At 41.5% G+C, this 23,073-nt stretch overlaps 1 protein-coding gene across 4 annotated transcripts; it reads right to left on the minus strand.

The window, feature by feature from the left end:
* Positions 1-341: 341 nt before the first annotated feature.
* prkar2aa (protein kinase, cAMP-dependent, regulatory, type II, alpha A) lies at positions 342-22,286 on the minus strand. Of its 4 annotated transcripts, none has more exons than XM_089011326.1 (11): positions 21,936-22,286; positions 20,519-20,807; positions 10,081-10,116; positions 5,837-5,973; positions 5,168-5,274; positions 3,540-3,681; positions 3,168-3,269; positions 2,632-2,706; positions 2,370-2,444; positions 1,770-1,908; positions 342-1,008 (listed from the first exon to the last, which is right to left on the minus strand). In XM_089011326.1, exons 2-11 carry the CDS (start codon positions 20,766-20,768, stop codon positions 884-886), a joined length of 1,188 nt encoding a protein of 395 aa, XP_088867452.1. In that variant the 5' UTR covers positions 20,769-20,807; positions 21,936-22,286; the 3' UTR covers positions 342-883. The 4 variants fall into 4 exon arrangements, with proteins under 4 accessions (XP_088867452.1, XP_088867451.1, XP_088867453.1 ...); XM_089011325.1 differs by having other exon boundaries at positions 21,642-22,286; XM_089011327.1 differs by having other exon boundaries at positions 2,379-2,444; positions 21,624-22,286.
* Between the last annotated feature and the right edge of the window lie 787 nt (positions 22,287-23,073).

A 23,073-nucleotide genomic window follows, 5' to 3' on the forward strand; every position in this document is an offset into this window, starting at 1 on the left:
TTCAATACAATGAAGTGTGGCGTCAACGATAGATTAAAGTCAGAGAAATTGAGGATGTCATCACTTCCTCTTTGGTACTGTCATAATCACCAGCACTAACTGAACTCAACAACAGTCGAGGAAGAAATGGAGTGACTTCACATTGTTCTGCACCCCGGGCCCTCAAGGAGGAAACACCTTTTTTAATATATATATTTATATGTATTTAAATAATATTTTATCAAAGCTTGTTTTTTGTATCTTCATAAAATGTTTCTAAAACGTTTTCATTAAACTTTTTTTGCATTTTTTTTTAAACTTTTTTTAGTTTGTCAGCTTAATTTTTTTTTTTTTTTTGCAAATGTGGTTTTGTGTGGACTAAGTGTACCCACCTGTGTCTGTGTCCTTGGCTGAGGCAACTCAGAGCTCTTAAAATGCTCTTGTGATCGTGAAGACTGCCATAGACAGCATGAGTGGTGATGCTTTTTGGAAAACATTGTGAATAATGTGTGTGTGTGCGTAAATGTTCATTTGTTGTATGACTGCTGCTTTGCCTGCAGACAGGTGAATACAGCCAAGACACTCATGCTGAAAGCTTGAATTTGATGTGAGGGGGGGGGACAACAAATAAAAACAAGCGTGTGGCTCACCATCTGTGTGTGTGTATATTTATCAGGGACTGCGCGCGTAAGTGAAATTGCAGGTGGCCGTGTCAGTGTATGTGCAAAAAAACAAATTCTATTTTATTCCTTTCCACGTGAACCAAATACAATCTCTCATATTTAGACGGTATGGGTAAAGCTTTTTATGCGTCTGTGTTGCCAGTGTGCGGGTGTGTGCGTGCGTGTGTTTGTGTGTTGTGTGTGTGTGTGTGGTAGAAGGCACGGAGGGTGGAGTGGGAGGCTCAGTCTCTCAGGTCCATGCTCGAGCCAAACAGGGCCACCAGCTGCTCTTCATAATGGGCGATGTTCCTCTTCATGATTTCTTTACAGGAACCCAGGAGGCGCTCGAAGGCTTGCACGTCGATGACTGCAAGGAGGAGTGCATCGTGTGTGAGAGTGTATTCAACTCAAGCTGCTAAAACAGTGAGTCAAGCAACATAAAGTAATTTGAGCTCTTTTTGCTGCATCCAAATGAAGTTGGTATGAGTTAGAATTAAATTAAATGGAATCCAATTCATACTAAAACTGTACCTTAACTTTGGATCCATGATATCAGATTTCCCCATTAAAGAAATTTAAATGCTATTAATCCATTTCAGCCACCAAAAACAAAACCATTTTGACATGTCTAAAATACATATTTACAGTGTTGTAAAATGAAGGAAATATAAAGCAAGGTAACTGTGTCATGTTCTTTTATTTCTAAGCCTGCCAAACAATGATGTTAGTAGTGTGGGTAGTGAATCCCCTTTTCAAGAAAATAAATGAATGAATGACAATATAATGTAACGCAATAAATACTTGCCAAGATGAGAGACAAAAGAGGGAAGTGGTGGAGAGTCACAATCCACAGCATTATTGAGATATGAAAAGTCTTGATATTCGAACAACATCCGGTTCAATTTAGTGGGCAATTCGTCAAACATTTGAGCAGCTGTGGTTCAAATAATAATGCATTGCGTTCACCTCATAAAAGGATTTCTATTGATCCCTTCGAAATGCATTTATTGAGGGCATTAACTCTTAGGGGAAGGAGCGAGGGGAGAATAAAATAAAAACCTTCCGTTTGCAAACAACCGCTGCTGATAAATATATTGAAGGGAGATGGAGAAGAGCATTTGATCTTACCCAAACATTTGACACTGCCAACTGCGTAGGCTGAAGCGGCTCGGGGCTTGTTAGTGACCAAGGCCAGCTCCCCAAAGTACTGACCCCTGCTACAGCGTGCTATCTCCACCTCCGCATTGTCTGCGTGGTCTGCCTTCGTCTGTACGGCGTAAGAGGAGGGGAGAGGATGAAAGGTTAGCAACCAGTGAGTGTATTGCAACCCTCCCCGAAGCGAGAGAGGCACTAGGCAGCCGAGCCAGCTGATAGTCTCGATTCCCTCTGTTGCCTGGCAAAAACATTTTAATGGGGAGTGTGGGTTGTCATTGTCAAAAATGACTCACACAGAAAAAAAACCGGTAGACTGCTCTCGTCAGCTGATATGGTGGCTTGGGCTTTAAAAATACATTTGCTTTTGCAACTTTGCACACTGTAGGCAAAACAAATAGATGAATACAATATACGCTGACAGACTTTACGAACCCAGAGTTTTGGAAAGCCTTTCTTGAAAGCATCAAGACACTTTTTTTCCTTTGCTTCAGCACTTTGGTAAACAGATAAGAGGAATACAATTTTTGGTATGCAATCTATAAATCAACCAACTGAAAGCTGTGGAATACATACTGGACTTACTTTACTCTTCATCATGATCTTGACCTCCCCAGATTCAACAATGTAGAAGCAGTCAGCACTGTCCCCCTGTCAACAACAAATATGTTTTATTATGTAACGGCGTTATATTGTAATACAGATTGATTGTGGAAAATCACAATTCAATTAATTTTCAAAGTGACTCAGCCCCGGTCCGGGTTACAAATGCCTTGACGTAATGTTGGTCATGAACGATCATGGTCGGCTTGGATGGGGTTAGATGTGAGAGGCTTACCTGTGTGATGATGCGCTCACCATCTGAAAACTGCTTTGCGCCTAATACATCCACAATCTTCATCCTCTCCGTTGCCTGCACAGATTTAAGGAGGGGGGTGATGATGAAATCACATCTAAAGAATTGCTTGTGATTGACAAAGGCAGATTGACTGGGAAAAAAAGGCGGTCAAAAAGCCAAAACCTTCTTTACCAACACAGTTTGACTGTGTAAAATATCAGGCGAAAAGAAGCGAGTTACGTTGTTTCAGAGATAGGCGGAATGTTGGCCATTATTGATATTTCAACTGCTAAACTGATTCAAAAATAGAAGCGGTGGAAATTCAGACATTGTTAACCTAACCGCTGAGAGCCTGGCTAATTCATTTATCTTTCCGTTGCCCGGATGAAGCTAATGGCACAGATGTGCTCCTCTTTGATGTTTGACGACAGATGCAATACCGTGCTGGCGTTCGCAAGCAGGTGAGCCATGATGTTGGCGTCTATTGTTTACCCAACGTTATAACATATATATTGACCTTCCACTCTTGAACTCACCTCCAGGGATTTCAGTAAGGGGACAGACTCTATAAAAGATTCATACATCTTTCGCTTCTTGGCATTGTTCTTCAATATAAGTCTACGAAATGTGGCACGATCCTAAAGCGGGGAAAGGAGAGAACAAAAATCATCGATACATATTTTCAAAGTATCTGACTTGTCTTTCCTTGTATGCCCACAAGGGGGGAACTGCAAAGCATCTCCTCCATTCAAGAATTTAATTTCGTTCTCAAGGTTAGCAGTGTCTCACTATCAGTGCATTGAGAACATGCAGTATGTTAAGGTTTCTACTGGACAATTACAAGAAATTTGACATCATCAGCTACAAAGTCTTCAGTTTCAAACGATGGTATATGTAGATGCTCTTACCAGCCCCCATAGAGACCCTTCTTGGGTGGCGATGATGGTTGCCGCGCGTGGTGTGTTGTACATGAGTGCCAGCTCCCCGAAGCTGCCCTTATTGTCATACTGACCCACGCATGTGCCCGATACCACAATGTCATACACACCCCTGTAGATTGAGAAATCAAACAATGAGAGAGAAATATTGAATTAGTCCAGGCAGAGTAAAAGAATGATTACAATGGTTCAGACCCCCCAAAAATATTGCACGTTTTTAGATTATTTCACGTGACCAATTAAATAGGACCTTAACTCATTCAGTGCCAGACGATGTGCAACAATGTGTCCACTACAGTGCCAGGGTTTTTGTCATTTTCACTCAAAACGCAGGACCCACAGAATATTGAGTTTTAGGACTATATAAACATTCAATGCAGCGTAAGAAACGTTACACTTTCTTCTTTCATAATTAAAAAAAAAGAGTTAATTATATAGGTCTGGAGCAATGTTCCCTCTAATTTTTCATGTGTCTGAGCAGACACACAAGCTTCCTGAGCAGACTGAGGACCACTGTGAGCAACATCAGATGTGTACGCTGTGGGCAGGGCACATGGCTGTGTGGCGTACGTGAACTGTACGGCATTATTGGCTGGACAAATGTCACTCATTGAGTTACACTGCAAAATGGTATATCTATCGGATATATATATATATATATATATATATATATATATATATATATATTTTTTCGGATATAATATCGATATATTGGATTGGATTTACCTTTATTAGTCTCGCAGTGGAGAAATTACATTTCACAGCAGCAAAGTGATGAAAGGAATGAAAGTAGAAAAAGAAAATACATGAGCTGCTGGAAAGGCAGCCACTCTTGCGGCGCCATCTTGAAGTCAAAAGAGCAAAAAAAAAAAAACTACATCGCAAATAACATGACAACACAAAGACACAGAGTCATTCATTCTTAAGCACTTTCTGTACCCTCTTTATCGGCAACCGCAAGAAAAACCAAAACCTGAACAAATTCGGGAATGGCGCTGCACGTCACATTTTTCAATTCCAGAATAAATCCAGCAATGGCAGCGAATGAGTTAATGAATAACTAGTTTTCCAATTTGAAATAAAAAAACAATGACAGTGAATGGCAGTGAATGAGTTAAAATGACCTTAAAGGGGAAGTCAACCCCAAACTGCTCTTTCTAGTACATTCCATACAATCCCTTATGAGTATAACATGGCATTCTGAACCCTAATTAGAATAAACTACAGGCAAAATGTATGGATGTTTTTTAACAGTGCTGGTCACACCCTGGAATCGTTTGACCTGGCAGGTGAGCTTCTGCTGCTAAAGGTCATCGTTACACGTGTCGCACAGAGAAAACACAGAAAATCAAAGATTTGGGTCATGTGTATGTAGATCACAATCAGTGGAGTCTCATGCACTGCATCGATGAGAAAAGAAAGGTCGCAGTGGGGAAAACAATAACCTTTAAAACCTCTAGTGTTCTTATTTTCATTTGGCAAGTTCTCGCCCTTAACATTTTTTTGGATAGACCGTAAGGGGCTTACAGTGTCACAATTATCGTCTGCATTCATTTCAAAAAGGTAAAACTGAAAAGAGAGATGATTTGTATCTTTACCGCTCGATGACGTAAAAGTTGTCTCCATCGTCTCCCTGGTCAATCACATGTTCTTGGGGCTGAACTCGTAATTCAAACATTGCGTCCAGCACTTGAGAGAACTGCTCCTGAAGTGAAGAGGAGAAGGACAAGAACATCAAAAAAAACAAAAAAAACAAAGAAGCCAAGGCGCAACAGTGAAATTGAACTAGAAGCTAAAAAAAGGCACGTTACTCATGTGAATAAGGCTCCTGGAGGGAGGCAAGCTAAATCCACTTGATCTCAAGGAGGGAATTTAGTGACAAAAGAAGCCACTTTTTTGTTTGCAAGAATGTGACATTTTTCCATGTTTCACAAGAACAAGCAATCAGAATCATCTTTATTGCCAAGTATGTAGAACTCAATCTCAAGACAATCATGCCATCCCTGGTATACAAGCAAATATCACGTCAGAGATATACTGTATATCACTGTGGGGGTCGCGGCTGGAAAATACATTCCTCATTCCAAAGCAGACGCAAATGCATTGAGGGCATGGACTTCACAAGACACATTTGGAATTTGAGGGAAAATCCCACACATGGGTGGATCTCGGGAGTTTTACTCCGCCATCAATAATAGACAAATAAAGAGAAACGGTGTAAAGCGAACTTTTCTATGCCGAATCACCTTTCCCACCATTTTTTTTACCTGATCCAGTGTTTTGAACAGCAAGATGTCCCGACAGGCCTCCTGCAGTCTGCAGCGCTGTTCGTCTGTTTTTGGATGAACCACTCTGGGTTCTGTGTCCTCGTCATCCTCATCTGGATTGAATGCCTCCGCGCACACTGGTCGAGGGATATGAATAGTTGATTAGATTTAACCAGTATCCGCAATATCAATTGCAGATACTGCCTGTATGCAGTCAGCTGACTCGGGAAAGGTCACGTAGAGACATTTGCACAGAATTAGTCGTCTTCAATCTCACTGTTATATGTATTTATGCATATGTGGGACTTTCTTTTCCCGGTTGTTTTTGTGGCGTCACGTGAGACAGTTGAAACAGTTTAGCATGGGGAGTAATTTATCCTGACGGAAATACAAGCAAACCCAATCTATTAAAATTACAACACGACTGATACTAACATTTTAAAATGCGGATAGCAGAAAATTGGGGGGTAATACATGATTACAAAGGAAACTCGCCATTTTAAGAGTGGTGTATAATATATGATTATGTCCCACCCCATTCTCCAGAAATTATGGATTGACTCGGGGAAAAATGGAGCTGAAAAACGAGGCACTGATACCCAGCCGCATTTTTTATTTTTACAAGCATCAAACAAGTCTTTTTCCGAATCTGCTGAGTCGAACTAACACGACCCGTTGAAATTAAATAAGCGTCCACTTGTAGACTAATTTTTGCCATATGAAGGTGACAGATCATTGACACGGTCATATCAAGAAACATTTCCCCTCTAAATAAGATACTGAGTTTATCTTAATACAGAACATTAGTTTTGATTTTAAAGTGGGCTCAAATGACCCATCCATTCACTTCAGAAAATGGCCTTGTAATTACTGAAAACTCACTAGGCAACAATTTTAAATACGACTGGATGTTGCGAATTTATGATGCCATTTATCAAGTTACTGTGGAAATTAGGAACACCTTACTCTACTACATTAGACATTCGCAAAAAGACCACGGCTGAATATCCTTGGAAGGCGGAAGTAGACGCTGAAATATGTCAGGTATTTGAAACACCTACAATACACTGTCTGTAAGTAAAGAATCTGTTTAAAATTAAAAATGGGGAAAAAACCTAGCCAGAGGTCTGACCAGCGCTTTATCGGCATCTCCACAATAAAAACCAAAACCCGGACAAATTGGGGAATGGCGCTCCACGTCACATTTTAAAATTCCAGAATACATTCAGGAATGGCAGCGAATGAGTTAAGAGGGGCATGATAACACTGATATTGTATTTTGAAATGCTTTTTTTCTTGATTGCAGGAAAATGTATTCTAAAACGATGTCGGTTGAAGTTATTAAGGCATAATGCTTGTTTTGTTTGACTTTTTGCTGTGGGGAACTAAACAAATACTGCAAATATTACAAGTCTGGCCTGACCTATTTCTTTTATTAAATTGATTGCTCATTTAAAATTGAAAAGGTTAGCTCCGAGCTTGAGGCCATACAAGTAAACAGAGCAGCCGATTGATATGGAATCATTTTGAGCAATGTGTGCGTCTGCACAAAGATCTCGAAATGCTCTAGTACGTCGGCGAGAACCAAAGTGGGAACAACTGAGCATCGGAGGCCCCAGCCAGAACAAAAACATGCTCAGAACTTCTTTTCCTTTCGGCTTTTCCCTTTAGGGGTCACCACAGCAAATTAGTGACCTCCATCTTCAGAGGTTTGATTTGAATGTTAAGAGTCAGAAAATATATATTATATATTTGTGTGGATTGACGACACGTTAGAACTTCAGCTTTAAAATGAAGCAGATTATTGAATAAAGTGTGTGTGTACATGGTGTGTACAAACACGTGAATGACTTTCCAAACAAAAAAGTGACATAATTGTTAAAAAAAAAAGAACAGCGCATGAATTATTTATAAAGGCTGAAATGCTCCCTTCGTGTTTGCTCAAATGGATTTTGCTTTTAACTCTGGTTTAAAAACAAAACAAAAAACAGTCTAATTAACACAACACTGCAGGCATGAGGCTTTTATAAAGCTGTGTCCCAGTCATGAGCGATATTAGGACGGCAGTCAAGATAAACATCAGCCTAATCAAAGTGCAGCTTTCCACCAAGTCAATTATGCGTATGTGAACACCAGACAGAACAATGAAATGTGAGGAAAACAAGAGTACCATTGACAAAAGACAACTGACAACAACGGTGACATAAAACGCACCACGCTGGCACTGATAGTTCACGGGCTCTGGACCGCCTTTATATACTGCCACAATGGATTAGAGATAAAATTGGAAAACAGACTATTAAGCGTTTCTTCAGGTTTAGGTTTGTACAAAGCTGCTACGTGTTTACATTCACTGAGGCGACTCTTGATTGTATTTTGACTACTGTATAGCGGCTTACTTCTTTTATTTTTGTCTTACTGGAAGTTACAGTGACGTGCCAAAGGAATATTCTTGAATGATGTCAATGACGGGAGAGTATGCATTTTATTGACTGGATGTGTCTGAAGACCTGGATTAATATCTACAGGAAACTCCATCTAATTTCCGATCCACTTATCTTTACAAGGCCCTTGGGTTGTGCTCGAGCCCATCCCAGCCGTGTTTGGGCAGTAGGCGGGCGACATACTGAACTGGTTACCAGCCAATCGCAGGCCTTAAAGATTAACAATCTAAATTTAAAATATGATTTCTATATTTACAGGTGTTGCACAAATACTGATAACCTGTGACCTGCTGAAACTATAGGTTGTTCACGACTGCTATCTCTGAAACGGGTTGAGGCAAAGGTGTCAAACTCATTTATTGCCACGGGCCACATTCTAGTTAGTTTCCTCTCGGGGTCATTAAGAATTTGGAGAAACTATTACACTGTTTAATGCCCCCGTCATATTAGATATAGGCCGCACAACAAATTAACTTATTCACTGCCAGACAATGTGCAAAAATATGTCCACTCCAGTGCCAGGGTTTTTGTCATTTTTACTCTCATTGCAGGACCCACGGAATATTGAGTTTTAGGACTACATAAACATTCAAAAGTGTTAGAAACCTTAAACACTTCTTTCATCATAAGAAAGAGTTAATTCAAAAATTAAAGTTATGTGGGTCTGGATGTATCTAAGCTTGAAATGGGGGCGGCTGTACAAGATACAATACAATACATATTGATTTGTATTGCGCTTTAACAACAGCTGAAGCTGTAACAAAGCGGCAACATGGACAAAGGGCAAATGCTACAAATACAAATAAAAAAATACAGCTACATATATCAATATGCCTTTTTTGATACTTGCACTATGTACAGTATTTTTATGAAACGGTTTTGCACATTTACAGTATACAGTTGACATTTTTATTTTGCGATGTTTAGAATATCTTGTTTTCAATCCTTCACCCCCCCCCCCACCCCATCCTCTTTCAAATTGCTGCTGTGGACTGCAAATTTCCCCATTGTGGGATGAATAAAGGTTTTCTGTTCGTTGTACTAAATTCATCCTGTTTCATCGGTTTTCTGATTCTGATGCTGCCCTCTCGTGGAATGTAAAACCATTGCCAGAGGTCTGACCAGCGCTTTATCAGCACCCCCGCATGAAAAAAAAACGAAACCTGAACAAATACAGGAATGGCGCACCATGTCATGCTTTTCAATTCCCGAATAAATTTGGGAATGGAAGTGAATAAGTTAATGAATAACTAATTTGGAAAGTGTCAAAAATAATGACTTTTATTGTCCCATGTAAACTTTACATGGGACAATTAGAAATTTTGGTTGAGACTTTAGCAAGCATCATGGAATTTCACTAGTTTGATTTGCTTTCGCGGGCCGAATAAAATGATGAGGGGGGCCAAATTTGGCACCGGGCCTTTATGTTGACAGATGTGGGTTAAGGAATCCGTTAAAAAAAAAGCTTATATTTCAATTGGCATCACTTCAAATCAACAGTGCAGCTTTAGAAAGACATCAAAAAAAAAAAAAAAACTGGCCAAATATTTCCGTAGGCATCAAGCATAAGCAGTAGACTCAATGTGGCAAAATCGGAGCTAGTGACGGAGGCCGTCAGTTTTATCTGCAACTTGCATTGGGCGTGCATGCTCAACACAATAGGTGCGCGCACCTCAGCGTGGCCTGTTACGCAATGAAGTATGCGGTATCATAGTCCGTGTGAATAGCCCTGAAGGGACATGACGTCAAAGATACAATAGTGAAACCGCGGGCACACTCACACTCACACAGGAATCTCACCTGACACTCTTCTGTTGAATCTGCTTGGTGGCGGTGCTGCAAAGAGATAAGAAGGGGGAGGGGCAAATGAATATCGTTGAGTTTACACAAACGAATATGACAACATTTTATGGTTTTACCTGACTTATCAATTTTTAATGAATATAAAATGGCCTTCAGGGGAAAAATGGGATTTTAAAAAGCAATAAAGGGGATGAAAAAGCTGACAATGAGTCAGAATGATACTGCCTATAGAGAAAGATGAAAACAAAAACAAGTTGAATACACAGCAGTAAAGAAAAATTTCAGACCTGTCAGAAAAGGTTTCGATGGTGATGACATGCTCTGACGGCAACACCTAATTTCACTGACAAAACACCAAGGTTATTCTTCAGTGGCTTCACAGTCTCATTAAGAGATGGAATTCGCACTCGACTGGATAAGTGGTATGGAATATTGATGGACTGAAAACTATCGCACTCAGTAGTCAAAGTTGACAGAGGGTAGAAAACTGGAGCACAGGAGGACTTGTAGAGGCCGGAAGACAGTTTTGGACACCCATACATGTGAATATGTATCCCCGATGACAGCGATCCAGGCCGCATGATCCAGGCAGCGATCCAGGCCGCATGAGAAACAAGACACAACGTGTCTTGTTTCTTGAAGCGTGTTGCAGCCAGATAGGATTTCACGTAGGTCATGTCATATTATTTTCTTGTATTTATCTGTCACACCTTAAAGGCCGGTCCCTGAAAATATCGTCTGACATTGAACTGGTCCGTGGGGGTAAAAAAGGTTGGCGGCCGTTGCCCTAAGAAGCAGGCACTCTGGGACCTTTCTCTATTTGAGCGGTGTACCATTATATGAAGAAATACAAATTTTGAGCTTGTGACTTCAGTGCTGCTGCGACGTGGACCGTAGTATTCAGTGACGTGCGGTGAGGTTCATGGCTGGTGAGGCACTGGCGTCATCAATGACGTCACTGCTCGTCTCTACTTAGTAATTGAACGGTAAATTCAGCGATTTTGAAAAAAATCCTAAAACGGTGAAGTTAAATGGACAACAACTTTAAAGTACAAATCACTAAATACATCTAACTGTTTAATTTATTTTTTCATTTGATATTTCCATGACAGCTTTCCATGATGACAGGTGAGGCACGTCACTGGTAGTATTCGTTGGACTGTTAGGGTGTTAGGGGGGGGGGGGGGGGGCACTGCCGGATATGAACATGCATCAGGAATAATAAAGAGGCCGTTTAAAAAAAAAAGAGTGTGCGTGTGTGTGTGTGCGTGTGTGTGTGTGTGTGTGTGTGTGTGTGTGTGTGTGTGTGTGTGTGTGCGTGTGTGTGTGCGTGTGTGTGTGCGTGTGTATGGATAAATAGATGTGCATTAATTTGACCATTTACTTTTTGTATTTCCTTAAAATGACTTTTTACATTTGGGCCCGCGTGTGTGTGTGAAGTTATCCAATTAATAACCCACATGATGAGTAAGCCAACACGCGCTGACAATGCCGTCATTGTTGCAGGCGGCAGGCCAGGGGAGGTGGGTGGCGGCGGGGGCATGGCTTTCTTTTGCGACACACATTACAGAGACACACATTAAGAATGTGTCGCTACCGTATTACCATGCTGTCAGAGGCCATTAGATCCAGACTGTGAAGCATTGACTGGAAGCTAATCATACATGGCACATGTAAGAGGTGTGTGTATATTTTTGTGTGTGAAAAGGAAATATGCATTAACGTATTTCACAACTATTGGTGAGTTGAAAAGCCAGTGAGTCTAACTACTTTTGCTTTATACTGTGCCGTTAAACATTGGACAATGCCTGAGTGAGCATGACAAAAGAACAAAAAAAAGCCCTTAAAATGGCAAACACGTGACTATCCCGTCCGGCTTCACAAATGAGTCGAGTAATTTTACACCGAGAGACCTGCCATCACATCAATTAAGCCACTGCGATTTCCCTATTTGCCTCCTAATTGACCAACTATCTCATAGTGCTTTTCCGTTGTCACTAAATAATTGTGAAAGCATCCCTCATGATTGAACTCCAATGCTTCTTTTTTTGCACTTGCACAGGTATTAAAAAAACGACTTGTACAGATAGTACAGATAATCTTTTTATTGGTCGCACAGGATGTTGAAATATAAAATATACAACAGGCACTGTGGAAAAGTACCATCTGCTTTTTTTTCATAATACTGCACGAAACTACCTAGAAAAATCATTAATAATAATAATACATTTCATTTATAAGCGCCTTTCCAAACTCTCAAGGACACTACAGCCACAGGATATTAAGTATCGAGCTGCGTGTTTCTGGAGTAAAAAAATGTGCAGCAGACACAATGAGTCCGACAGACAAGAACAAACATGATTTCTGAAAATTAAAGTCACCTGACCGCCTCTTCAAGTTCAGGGCTGGTACTGAACACGCATTGCATATTGTCGCACATGAAAGCGGTCCGGGAAATATTTTCGATCACACTGTGTGTTTTGAGTTGTGTGGGTGCACGAGGCTACGTGTACCAAGTGTGAAGTGCTCTCCCTACAGTCAGACGGTTTGTGTGGTGCTGGTGGCAGTGTGGCGATGCTCGTGGCTGGATTAAATGTACGGCTGAAGTTGCCTTGGCAACCTAACACAAAGAGGATCTCATTGCCATAACAACCATACCCCGTTCACCCTCCCCTCGTCCTTTCTTAGCCGCATCCAACTCCCTTCTCCAATATCGAGCTTGTAACAAGTGGCAGCTCACCCCACCATTCCCCCCCCTGGTCCTCCACCCCCTCACAAGCTCTCGCAATCGCTCCTCCCCACCCACAGTGGACACTTCACAATGTGCCATATTATAACTATTAGATGGACACAAGATGAAGCCCAAAAAAGGTGGCAGTATGTTTACACAGATGCCAAAACAAATGACTGATCAGAAGGTTTAACAGAGTGAAATATCTGAAAATGCGACGCATTACTTGGTAGTTAACAGCAGCATGTTAGGACACATGAGCAGCAAGCTCCCAGTGGAAAAGACAGACTATAAAAAATAATATATGAAAAACTTGAATGCATGGCATGATCATATTGAAGGCATGTGGACAAAGAGACACTAAGACACAGGTGTATGTAATATGTGGCGGGGATTAAACATTCTAATGGTTTCCCCAAATTTTTAATGGCCCTTGAGAGGAAACCGTAACGACAATGTGGCCCGCGGCCCAAAATGAGTTTGACACCCCTGCACTAAGAGGAAGGGTGTAGGAATGACTCTTGGAAGTGAAAGCATTGTAAGACAATCTAACCTTTATAGGTTACCAATCAAAGAGATGAAGTCGAATCAAATAAGAAACAACACACATGAAAATTAAAAAAAATAATTATGTCAGTTTAATTTAAAGTAGCAATCTTCTTTGGAACGATCAGCTCGTTTGGAGAAAGTGTTTGCAGTACGTTGAGATCGATTCTGACATGATATAGGATGAGAAAAATACTGGTATCACTCAGGGGTCGGGGGGGGTGGGGGTGCTTGATTTGCTGACTGCGGGTTTAATGGAAAGCTTTGCAAATTGTGTGCGTCTATCTGCACTCGAGAAAATCGGTCTGGATATGAGCTACTTATATCTCGATTAAAAACACAACATAATTGGTCAGGCAATTTTCAATTGTCACAATGATTTTGTTTGCTATAGAAATGACTATGGAATGCAAAAAAAAAGGTTTGATTTCTAGTTCATGTTTGTAATCTAACATCGGCACATTACATCTGTTTAATGGGGTGGACCTTTCAGTATCACATGAAAAAGCATTGTAACACACGCTCCTTTGTTTATCTGAATATAAATCATCCCTTGGGACCAAGGCAGCAAAATGCCTGGAGTTGTTATCACTTCTTACAAGTCCAACACATTTGGATGTGTCTAATGGACGGAGCAAATAGTTCAATGGTACTTTGGGATCATTGAGCGGGCAATGAGACAGACAAATATTTGCGGGGGTAATGTCTTCCTTGGAGGTGTTTCTTTGCAGCAGCTGTTTGAATCATATGACGGCGAGATGGGACGAAGAAAATTAAGATGTCTTGAGGAGGCGGTGCAACAAGCATTTTAAAAACTGTAATAAATCAGGGAGGGCTTATTTTGGACACCTTTTCTCTTTTCTTCATCTTTAACTTTCTGCATCAGCTACTTATTCCCAGACACCATAAAAAAAAAGATGTTTTGCGCAGCTAAATGAATAATGACCAATTTCTGTTTGAAGATGTTTAAACGCACTTGTCAGCCACTGGGATTGAGCGGTCACCACCCGGGAGGGGCTCCAGGCCCTTGAGACCCAAATGAGCGAAAGGCTGTCACAAATAAGGGTGGGAGACATTGCCTCTTGTTTACTGTGTATATCTCCTTCCCAACGACAGACTGTTTCTTCTGCTCCCTCCCCCTCATTCTCCACTGGTCACTTATCACGCTCATCGCCTTTCCCAGTGGCTCATTCCAACTGCAACCGCAATCTGGAGAAAGTTTGGGAGCGGAGGAAATGAGCATGTCTCAATCAATGTGACCAAATCATTTAGGATCAGGAATTAGTTGGGTGGCACACTGTACAAACACTAACTTCAAGCCTCTCATCTTCAAGTCTTCTAAGTCATGTTCATTTTGCAAGGTTCTAATTAATAACTGGCAGGAGGAAAGATTGCATTGATAGCACAGGTCTCGGTCAGAGTTTGCACTAGGAATTTTCATTTCAAGGCCAAAGTAGGATCCCAGTTGTCAAAAACAACAACTTGCTGTTCTAATCATGAAGTGACTAAAAAAACGTAATGTTGTTACGCGGCAGAGTGGAACTCCACACCCAAAACCGATGGGCCTTTCAGATCTCCAAAATAAAAGTAATGGCGGCACGTAATGCTTGTTTCCTCATAAAGAAACAACGGAATTTTTTATAGATTAAATAAATATAAATATATAATAATAAATAATAATTATATATATATATATATATATATGTTTTTGACTACTCCAGAGAATAATGAGCCTGTTCTTCATCTTTGAATTAAAAAAAACAACAACAACCAATTGAGAACAATATCAATGGAGGATTAGAACACATGCCATGTGTAACAGTGTGCAAAAGCAATCTGTCGTTTATGTAGCCGTGTCTCAATACCAAACGAATATGTCTCCTGGGTGCTGTGAGCAGTCAAGGAAGTGTGCCGGAAATTTCTAAGTCGGGTGTTACAAAAGACACAGTGGACCCTTGCACAATGGCTATGACATTTTTTTTTTGCTTTTGCCGGATCGGGCCAGAACCTATACCCATACAAAAAGCAGTGGTCCAACATATTTCAAACCCAATCCGCTGTACAAGCAACAGGCACTCTCCTTCGCTGTTAACCACTTGATGAAAAGGCACATAGGGAGAACCGATGCTGTTTGCTTCATTAGTGCTCGAAAACGAAGGAGGAGTTGTGGGAGGACTACTCGTGGCAGTTTCACCATGGCAACGCACCTGCTAGCAATGACCTGAGCATCTAACAGTTCCTGGCTAAGACGAAGAACACCATGCTGTAGCAACCTCGCTACCCACCTAATATGGCTCTGTGTGATTTCCACCCCCCTTTGCTTTTCCAAGGTGAAGGGGGACATCAAGAGGACCCATTCTCACAAACCTCCACCATGGCAACAAACAGGCTGCATCAGTCAGCTCATTTTGATATTGAAACAGTCGTTTGGAGCATCATCATTGAAACGTTTCATTCACTAGGATGATCACTGTGTAACGTGTGCTGGTGAGACAAAAGATGGCACCAGCGGATGTCATCTGCGGCAGGAAAAATACAGTTGTGAAGAGTCAGTGGGTAGGAAATTGGAAAAAGCACTCTTCAAACCACTGTGGTGAAACATAAACAAGGCCAAGTTGGTCTCCAATTACATGACCATTTACAGTCAAAAAGAAATCCAAACTTCCTCAAATTCGAGCTCGTTTCCAACAGACTCATTAAGTCCAATACCCGTGCAGCTGTCTATATATCTTCGATTTCATTGAGCTTATTAAAAAATGAAAAAAATCTTCTTTTCCTTTCAGCTTTTCCCTTCAAGGGGTCGCCACAGCGAATCAGTGTCCCCCATCTTCAGAGGCTTGATACACCAAATTTCTTTATGTGGCAGCACTTATATCACATTAAGGCCTTGCGAATAAAGACATACAAAAATATTTGAAAAGGAAAGGGCTGTGGACTTGCCGCGACCTCTATCTAAATCAAAACGAAACAAGGCTACCGACCGCCTATCGCAAGCATGGGTGGGAGGGATTGGCTTCAAGCTGCTTAAGGCCAGCAGTTTCTATGGCAACAGTGGCTGTACCAGCTATGGGGACTGCACCAAACACATTCGAGGGGATCCAAATTAACTTCAAATGAGAGGTGAATTATTTAGGCTCTGTGTTAGCGAGTAAACACTCAGAGTGTTCTTTTTATTTTCTTCTGATCCCGCTTAAAATTATGAAACAGTGGCTGGGAACAAATGTGCATTCACGTCACCCTCCCTCGTAAAGTTGTGTGAGTGGATACTAACATTCCTCTGTGGTGGAGTTTATTGGCATTGTGCACACAAGTGAACGACAACATAGGCCAGGGTTGACTGTCCATAAAAAAATAATAATAAATAATCAGCACAGAGAGGAATAATTATCTGTCCTTGATGGCATTTTACTTGTAATTGCTTTGCTTCTCAAAGTAATTTTATTTGGCCGTGGTGCACAAATAAAAGACCACATCATATGACGTATTTCAAATAGTTTTAGTTCATCCACCATGTGCATGGATGTGTTTTCCAAAGTCATGAGAGTGGCTGCCTTTCCAGCAGCTCATGTATTTTGTTTTTCACTTTCAGCAGCCCGTCTTATCCAATCCAATCCAATTGTCGCCTGCAAGCAGCCCGTCTCTATACCTTTTAATCGGAGTAAGAAAAGCTGAGATTCACCCCAAATCACTGGGGTTGGTCTTCATAAAACAGACGCAGTCCTCTTTAATGTGAAAATTGAATGCAGAGGCATGTTTTTCTGTGCAAGCACTCAAGGTGGAAAATCTCATTCAGGTAGAGCGTATCTACTTTATTTTCTTTATATTCTTGTGACCGAGGAGTTTCACAAATCCAAAAAAACAAACCACCCGACGACAGTTAAATGGCCATGTGATGCAAATTGAGGGGAAAGAGCAGCTTTGACCAGATTAATACCTCAGACCACATAGTGACAATTTTCTCTCAAGGGCCGTTATGATTTTGGGGAAACCATTAGAATGTTTCATCTCCTCTATATATTACATACAGAACGTGTAACAAATTAATGAATAACTAGTTTTCAAAGCTGAAGTCAAGAATAAAAACTGTTATTGTTGTCTACATACGACAATTTGAAATTTTGGTTCGGACTTTAGCAAGCATCATGGCACTTGACATGCTATGGAATTTCACAAGTTTGATTTGCTTTCGTGGGCAGAATAAAATGATGTGGCGGGTGAGATCTGGCCCCCAGGCCTTGGCTTTGACACCTGTGCCTTAGACACACAGAGTGAAAATCAAAATAATTGATTCACTTCATTTCAATCAAATAGTCCTCATTCAGTTTCTTCTGGCCAGTCATGTTTAACCTGTTCACTGTAGTTGCTTGCACATATGTTAATTCGACTGACTTGCCATGGTAAAGACAGTTCTGCTAAATCCAATAACCTTGTCTCCCTGTAAGCCATCTTTTCTAATTAGATTGGTCTCATACATCCAGGTCAACCCATTCAGAGCAAGGGAGGCTGGGATGAAGAATGGAGAGTACAAGAGTTTGTGCCGAAGACAAGTTGCAAAAAGTGGCAGTAGAGAAGGAAGTCTGGGCCGCTGAAGCACTTGCAACCGCTGCTCCGCCCCAGATAAATGTGAGATAACGGATGGATGGAACACTCACATGTGGATTGACCATAAGTATTGATTTGTGAAGAAAATATACCGTAATGTGACAAATGGGGTTTTGAATGCAATGCCGACGGCATGTACGGTAAATCATAAGCGTTACAGATAAATGCTCAACGAAACCATCTGAGATTGGTAAAAGTCATTTTAGAACTTTATTTCAGGCCAGCAGGTCATCGTTTGAGCATGTGTTACTTATTATCTCCAGGCCATGCATAAGAGTGGTCAGACTGGAACACATGATGCATATAGCTATATAAGCCTGTGTTGTCACCCAGTGCGATGTGTGCCTTGAGGCTTGTGTTGCAAGCCCGGCTGGATAATCTTATGTCGTGTGGGCAATAAGTGGCGCTCAGGCAAGGAAGCACAACACTTTCAATCTGTGTTCGTTATTGATGCTCTCCATTGAGGAAATTCTGAACACGGAATGTGTTACTCAAAATGTAAGTGTTCCGACTGGAACTTGAATGGTGCACTAAATATTTGTCAAACACGCGCACACTTACCCACATGTATGCTTATGAATGGCATGGAGATGTAGGAAAAGACAGGGAGAAAGAGAGAGAGAAAAACAAAGACAGACAGAGACAGTAATCCCACGTTTACTCTGAGCCAATGCCCTAAAACAGCCAATCATTCCTTGCTTATGGTGGAGGGGTGGGAAAAAAATTCCTTGATATATAGTCTGTGGAAATGAATGACGAATTAACTCATTCCTTTCTTAATGCAATTTTAATTAGATGGAATAAAATCTGAATAAATAACCAACCAAACGCGTAATGATCAATTAACCTACGACTATCCCCCCAATCCGTGGGCATCATGAATTAGGTTAACCGGCAACCTAATAATGTCTCCAAGGCACGTTGTGCCTTTGGCAGATTCACAGTCCATTAAAGGAGCTCAACCCACTGAGAAAATGCATTGAAGAAGTCTCATTCACAAAACACACACACCGGCTCCACAGCTAAACAGATGTAGGCCACACTGCTCTGTGTGGCATATTAAGAGCAGAGCAGTGGAGCAGTTTGCATCTCCTTACAAAATCCTCACGAGAAAACACTAGATCTGTGTATGTTCCCATTGTGTTTTTTATTTTCGTGAGGTGGGGGTGTTTTCCGTCAATCGGATGAATTTAAATTAGTTGAATTTCTGAAATAATGTAATTTTGTGCAGAAGGTCTGAAATACTTTACTGCCTATACTGGTTAAGGGAGAATTGAAAAGAGGAAGTGGAAATATATATTTTTTTGATTCTGTCTGGATCCTCCTATTCCATAAAAACCCGGTTTGTTTAATTATGATCATGTCAAAGGGAGCAAGCCATAGTCAACACTTTAGATTGGGCAATAATTACAAAAAAACATTGAAGAAATATCACCCAGGCATGGGGATTAGATTTGTGAGAAAAAAAATATTCAATTGACAAAATTGGGACATAGAAGGTCCAAGGTCAAAGATATTTGATATCGTCTGTAGTGGATTTAATGACTACAAAATCAAAATTGTTGCTGAGGAACAAAGTGTACAGTCCACTTTTAAAAATATAAGCAACACTAACTTTTATCAAAGGCTTTGCGTGACTGTCCCCAATTGGCAAATCAACGAGTTTGAAATGGCATTCACGTGCTTGGGATCAAAAGAAAGTTTGTTGTTTTGCGATCAAACATCCAATGATCATCATTTGCCATTTTTTGTGGAAAAGTATTTGACTGGATCACAAAATGTAGCCTGCATTCTATGTAGCATCTCTTGTCTCCCCTTCCTTCACATTGCAGACATGGGGCAGGAGGCAAACATATCTACCGGGTGGCAATTGTATGTGGTTTGAGAGGGATGTTAAAGGTGGAATTTGCATTCCATATATGTATAAATATTTGAACGTATCCAAAATGAGTTATGTTTCTCCCACCATTTTATATAAGATGCCACCACCCCCATTCCATTCATCGGGGCTTGAGAACCGGCACTGGAGCTCTCCAGTGGCTGTGTGTTGTGGGTTATTAGCCACAGGCTAAAACCACAGTTGCTTCATAAATGCACATGACAACCAACACTTTTTGGAGAGATGCTCATGACCAAGCCAATTGGTTTCAGCTTAATGGCCGCCACACTCCAATTCAGAGGTAACAGCATGCAGAATAAATGCAAAAAATACATGTAGAGTTGGAATTAAAATACAAATTCAATGATTTCCTTTCCATCACCCAATAGATTCATAAAACCATAAATTTCAATATGCCCATTTTTCATGTGACTTCTCAAGCGACATGATATGCTACAATGTGAGCGTTGTATATCAAAACATGGCGGAAGCACTGAAATTAGCATAAGCTTGAAGGCAGATGCCAAGAAGAATTAGTACTCTGTGAAAAGCAATCAAAGTTAATCATTAATTCAATCAGGCCTGAGTGAATCTAATCAATTTAAAAATTTTGAATCAATACACATCCCAACCAGCGACAAGCGAGGATTGGCCGACACAAAATTAGTGGCACTTACGTTCAAAGTCTGAGTCGTCATCTTCATCATCATCATCGCCATTGGACTCTGTTTGCATTGGCTCTCCATCGAACATCACCCCCTTTCCCATCTTCCCTCCATCGCTGGCTCCATCTTGACTCCTGGTGTCCCGCAAGCGGGTGAAGTACTGGACGGCAAATTCCAACAGGTCTGACGGCCGTTGCCTAAGCACCTCCACCGTGTAGCCCTCCAGCAGTTCTTTCAAGCCCACCGGTATTTCAATACTCATGGTTGTGTGTGTGGCTCAGTCGCAGTACTCGTTCTCGATCTGTGGTAGGAGAGGTCATTGTCAAGGTAGTTTGTTGTTACTTTGGGTCATCAATTGGATCATCAAAATGAGTCGGCCACAAGGTTAAAAAAAGGTCCCTGCTGCATGTTTGCAAAGCCAAGGTTTTCGTGTCCATGGCAAAAGTTTTCATGCACTGCGAGTTTTGACAGAGAGCCGGGGTGCCACTGCCAAGCTAACTACAGGATTATCAACTCAGAAATTGACAATCCAAGGTAGTGTGGGTGAAACCCAGTGACGATTCGTGGTGCTGTCTTGACATTGACACTGAACGGCCGCATTATCTCGCGGAGAGCCAAGGAACACAGAGTTCCTACAGCTGCAATGGGCAGATATGAGACAAACGTTTGCCAATGCGGGTGGAGGGCATCAGATAAACAGTCAGTCGTTCGGTTTTGCACGAGTGTGCCATGTCTCGCGCGTGCACAAATATACATGAATGTCTGCAAACACACACGTTCACACACAAATCTGTCAGTTTGGGCTGAAAAAGAGACGAATACGCGTGACAATTACGATAAGGCGCCCACGCCTTTCAGACACAAAGACACTGAACAGAGTTGATCTCAACATCCAAATGTAAACGGCCAAATATGTGTGTGTATGACAGCACTTGTCTTGCCATGCATCCGGACGTGAGCTAGCCGTATGCTAGCGAAGAGTAAAGCCACACTTCGAAGTTTTATTTTCCGTTCAACGAAAGGACAAGTTAAATCGAACACAAGCAGTCTGCCGGTTAATCACGTTTGCTTGTTAGGGTAAGCCTGGGGAAAAGCTAGGGGAAAACGGACCACTTACATGCGAATTCAATCTCACCGGCTAAACCAGCCAGTCCCCTCCTTCGCTTCGCCGTGTAGTATTCCTCGTTCGCTCTCGTTTTCCGTCGCTTCTTGAAGCCAACCCGCTCCGCCGAGGCAATGAGAATAGAACAACGAACGTATCCCTCCTTAGAAGACACGACTCTCCCGACGTAGCGCCAACAATGTCGTTGGCGTCACCTTGCTAACGTACGAGGGGCTTATTGGTTTAGCTTTGCTCGTGGCCCCGTCGGAGATAGAACAAGTAACAACGAAGCCGGTCGAGTTAAAGGGTGGGGGGGTGGGGAAGTACCGCTTCACGGCTGCAGCTCCGCACGACGACCACGCACTCCGCGGAGGGTGGGACTTGCTGTGGAGAATTTTGGAGAGCTGGTTAGCCAACAAGCTATCCGGCTAATTGGCCTGTTAGCCAGTACCGTACGGCAACTGACACAGGGCGTTCGGCGACCACTGGACAAATCCTGGGAGCAGAGCCACCAAATTTCCCAGCGACAAAGCACCGTCAAATAAAACCGGTTTGCAAAGTAAATACACTACAGATATTAAATATATCGGGAGACGTGTCCAAAGAATAAACACGAAACTAAGCCCCCCTCAGTTCCTATTGAAGAGCTACTCCATGAGCTGTCATGCACGAATGAACCTCCTAGAAGCGTGGTGGGAGTGGCGTGTGAGAAGTAGTGACGTTGATCGACAGGGTTTTGGATCAATCGAATTATGAAAAGTACTTGATTGGCTGAGAAAAAAAGGAAGGCATACCCTGGGCCACGCCAACAGACATAACGGGTCAAATTTGACCGACATCTACCGGTGGTACAATAGCTGTCTCTCGGTCAATAAAATCGAAATCGTGTTTCTCAATTTTGAGTCAAAGCAAACAAAGAAATAAATCACAACATTCCAGCCAACAAATATGTCACAAAAGCCACACGTACACGCTAAGTATGATTTCATGTAAATGTACCCACAGATGTACGTACTTGGAAAGAAATGTGAGCCCTTTGAGAAATGTTAGCCCTTTGAGTATGACTGTTTCTAGAAGCAAGTGGACAGAGATTTAGTGTACCTTCTGGCATTTCGTGCAATAACTTAAAGGACAACCGACACCATTTTTGTGTTTCCTAACTGACACCACAAAAACGTTTTATAGCATCTAAAATACCCAAAACACGCAGGCTGATATTTTTAGTCAAATGCAAAACACCAAAAAACATGACTTAAAGTGTCCCAAAACGACTTCAAAATGACCTCAGAAATTGCGAGTTTCAGAAGGTCCCGCCCCTTGTTCAGTGTATTTACGTCCCAAGGAGTCACGCTGAATGACGAAGAAGGCCTTGAAACAGTGATAAAGTGTGCGAGTGAGGCAGCATAGGCAAAGTGGAAAGAGCTGATGAGTCTCACAATACAAGAAAATGCACAGAAGTCACAAC

This window comes from Hippocampus bargibanti, linkage group LG01, assembly GCF_051943395.1.
Source record: "Hippocampus bargibanti isolate YZ-2025 linkage group LG01, ASM5194339v1, whole genome shotgun sequence".
NCBI lineage: Eukaryota > Metazoa > Chordata > Actinopteri > Syngnathiformes > Syngnathidae > Hippocampus > Hippocampus bargibanti.

Bases quoted from the DNA above. Each gene is read 5' to 3' on its own strand.
- prkar2aa (XM_089011326.1), bottom strand. From the start codon at position 20,768: ATGAGTATTGAAATACCGGTGGGCTTGAAAGAACTGCTGGAGGGCTAC. The intron at 5,275-5,836 runs GTAAAAAAAATG...TCTTCACTTCAG, and splicing joins TGTTCAAAACACTGGATCAG to GAGCAGTTCTCTCAAGTGCT. The intron at 3,270-3,539 runs GTAAGAGCATCT...TCCCCGCTTTAG, and splicing joins AAGGGTCTCTATGGGGGCTG to GATCGTGCCACATTTCGTAG.